This window comes from Lathyrus oleraceus, chromosome 6, assembly GCF_024323335.1.
Source record: "Lathyrus oleraceus cultivar Zhongwan6 chromosome 6, CAAS_Psat_ZW6_1.0, whole genome shotgun sequence".
Taxonomy (NCBI): Eukaryota; Viridiplantae; Streptophyta; class Magnoliopsida; order Fabales; family Fabaceae; genus Lathyrus; species Lathyrus oleraceus.
The window spans coordinates 277,856,234-277,859,556 of record NC_066584.1 but is presented as its reverse complement, the minus strand read 5'-3'; the positions used below and the strand labels follow the sequence as shown (position 1 = coordinate 277,859,556).

At 38.1% G+C, this 3,323-nt stretch overlaps 1 protein-coding gene across 1 annotated transcript; it reads right to left on the bottom strand.

Annotated features, from left to right (window-relative positions):
* Positions 1–559: 559 nt before the first annotated feature.
* Positions 560–2,715, bottom strand: LOC127095160 (uncharacterized). The gene is made up of 2 exons (XM_051033892.1): positions 1,497–2,715; positions 560–951 (listed from the first exon to the last, which is right to left on the bottom strand). Exons 1-2 carry the CDS (start codon positions 2,713–2,715, stop codon positions 560–562), a joined length of 1,611 nt encoding a protein of 536 aa, XP_050889849.1.
* Between the last annotated feature and the right edge of the window lie 608 nt (positions 2,716–3,323).

Sequence of the window (3,323 nt, the reverse complement as noted above, 5' to 3'; positions counted from 1 at the left end):
ATACGACCATACAAGACTAAAACCCTTATTCTCTCTCAATATTTCGTTTTGTATTTCTTGTGTATAAAATCAGGTTTTCTATGTCCTTTTTATAGAAGCAATTTGCTGGGCTTGGACATCATAAAACCCTAAAACTATTTTCCTTTTAAATCTTCTCATGACAGTTGATTAGATCTCTTTGGAAAATAAGTTAATCACGTTGTAATTATTGATTGATAGCATGTTCAATTAACTCATCAATCATACACAAATTGCCATTAAAAATGCAATCACATAATACATAACATTCATACTGAATGTTCTGTATACAGATGTCATGACATCAGGTCTGACATCCTGGAACAATCCTGCATAATTCCATTTTAAATATCCAGCAGGTACATGATATTAGATGTCATGACATCGGGTATGACATCCTGAAACAATCCTGCATAATTATATTTTAAACATCCAGCAGGTACAAGATATCTTATGTTAAGACATCACATATGACATCTTGTGAACACTCTTGGTTTTACCAAAATTGCTGCCAACACCTAGAACCAACATTTTCTTCATTCTAAGGAGTTATATGTACCACATGAGGAGGTACAGATATCACAACAGTCACTACTGGAGCTTCAACGTTTTGAGGGCGGTATCCGGTTGGCATATAACCGTGAGGCATGCCCCAAAGGAAACCAGGTGGCATGTGATATTTTTTATCATTGACGGCCGCCACTAGAATGGGTGTTGAGACGTTCTTAGAGATTGTTGTTCGTTGCAATGGATCTTGAGAATTGTTCGATGACTTATTCTGAGCAACCACCAAAGTGTCCATCATAGCAGTAAGCCTTTCCAAACTGTCTTTCAAGGTGATTACTTCCTCCCTGAGCTCTTGGTTTTCTTGTTCAAGTTGACTCATCCTTCTTCGGCGACTGGCTTGAGTATTGTACTGGTGATTCAGTTTGACTATTGGAGGGAGAAGACACGTGTAAGTTTCTTGAAATGCGGGAACTTGTGCTTGAATGATGCACGATATGCAGATGCAAAAGATGAGTTTTAATTTTTAAGAGACTCAATAATTTATTGCAAATATTATAGAGACAAAATTTGGTATAAGCTGAACAAAAACCTCTTTTTATTGAACAATTGAGGGATTAGAAAGGGTGAAATACAATTTCAACGATCCTAAACAATACAAGAGGAAAACAACTAAGTCTATGAGTCCTAAGGAATCTCATATGTAGAAGGTCCTGCTGCTGGCTGATGCTTCCTTTTCTACCTCCTTAGCTGAGCATTCTTGATCATAAGCTTGTCGATGATTCCCTTCCAAGCACCTGAGGTGGGAGGTATGCTGGAGTACTCATGAAATGGCTGGACTATAGAGAGAAGTAAACCTTCTTGTTCCTCATGTTTCTTCATAACTTGTTGTTCCAAAATCTCAATCAAATCATCCTTCTCCTTTAGCTGCTGCTTCATCTTCATCTTCTTATCATTTAAGACATGGTACTTGCCTTCCCAAGTGTCTCTTTCCAATTTCAACCTATCCAAAACTTCTTGAAACTCTTCCCTATTCTCAATAGGAATGGTGGATGATGATGTTATAGCAAAAGGGAATGAGGTTTTCTCAAGAGCATATGGCATCTTAAGTTCACTGGCTCTAGCACAAACCCATTGGGTGTAGGGCTCAAAAGCAACACAATTCTTTCTTCCTAATCGGTCTTTTCCTTTCCTGTGAATGTTGCGCCAAACATGTATGATTCCATCCTTCAAACCGGAACTCTCTTTGTCGTTGAGGTAAAAGAAACCGGACAACAAAAGGTTGTCAAGTTTATCTGCCATAGGATATCCTAACCGGCGTCTGGCAAGGATGGGGTTGTAGTTAATTCCCCCATGTACACCAATGAGAGGTACGTTAGGAAATTCATCACAACTGTCAATAATTACTCCAACATCATAAGAGGGGTCATACCAATGTATACTCCCTTGATCAATGGACATGAACCTCTGAGACCATCTGAGCTTCTGCGGATTTTCCCTGAAGAGCCTGGATATGGGCAAGTGAGAAATAAACCACTTATATAGGAGAGGTGGACAACAAAGAATGGTTCCACCACCTTTCTTAGTCATGTGATGGATAGAATGGTAGGTATCTCCAAGTAATGTGGGTATTGGGTTACCAATTAAGAAGATTCGTATAGCATTAACATCCACGAAGTCATCAATGTTTGGGAAGAGTACAATTTCATAAATGAATAGAGCAAAAATGGCTTCAAAGGAATCTCTATTATCTGCTTCTGCAAAGATAAAGGCTTTCTCCAACAGGAATCTAGAGGTTAGACCTAGAATCCCTCCTTTTTTAGTGAAGTTGTCCTTCACAACAGACGTTTCTAGGTGAAGTGCTTCTGCAATAGCTGCTGATGTAGGGGTCTTCTCTGAACCACTGAATGGTAATTTGTTAGAAACTGGCAAACCAAACCAATAAGAGTATTCTTCTAGAGTTGGCATAAGTTGGTAGTCTGGAAATGTGAAGCAATGATAGAGTGGATCATAAAATTGTACCAGTGTGTTGAGATCTCCATCTTCAACCTTGGTCTTCAAGATACCCATAAGTCTTCCATACTGAGCTCTGAAATCCTCTAGACTAACTATCATAGAACCAAGCTTCTTCAACTCTGTTAAGTCAGGACATTTGAAAGTGTATTTCTTGGTATTCCTCCTTCCAAGTTCCATTTTACCTATCGATATTTGCAAAAGAAAACTATTGAGTTTCTTAGTTTTTATGAAAAAGGTTTTTATGGATGCATGAGTGCATGAATGAATGTTTCACAAATATGAGTTTATGGTTTTGACATTAAGCATGGAGCCAAGGGTCTAACCATCCCACAATGTATAAACTAATAGGTTTATTTTGTACCTGTAGAATAAGGTTCTAAAGTGGTCCCCAGAGTCATAGATCCATCTTTTGGATATTATCAGTTTAGCGACTTGCTCGTAGACCAATAATATTCTCAAGAGAAACTCTTCTGAGTGTAGCATCGCGTAATAATTACCTCAGATATTACACTTAAATAATCTCCGCACTATATCCTAAAAAGGTTTAGAGGGGTTGAAAGGGTTCTAAAGGTCCTCAGTTTCTTAGACTCCCAGATCGAAGATAATAATGCCACTACGATTTACTCGTAACAACAAATATTACCATCAAAGGGGTCTCCATTGAGCGGGGTTATATCATATGTTAATCATGCTTAGGATTACTCCAGACATGTAACTTTGATTATACCACCATCATATCTTATTTGTATTCTTTAATTCGGGTTAGGATTTCGTCACCACTTATG

Excerpts from the sequence above, each read along its gene's own strand:
- LOC127095160 (XM_051033892.1), bottom strand. The coding sequence starts at position 2,715 with ATGGAACTTGGAAGGAGGAATACCAAGAAATACACTTTCAAATGTCCT. Across the intron at positions 952-1,496 it reads GGAAAGAGACACTTGGGAAG|TCAAACTGAATCACCAGTAC; the intron begins GCAAGTACCATG and ends TCCCTCCAATAG.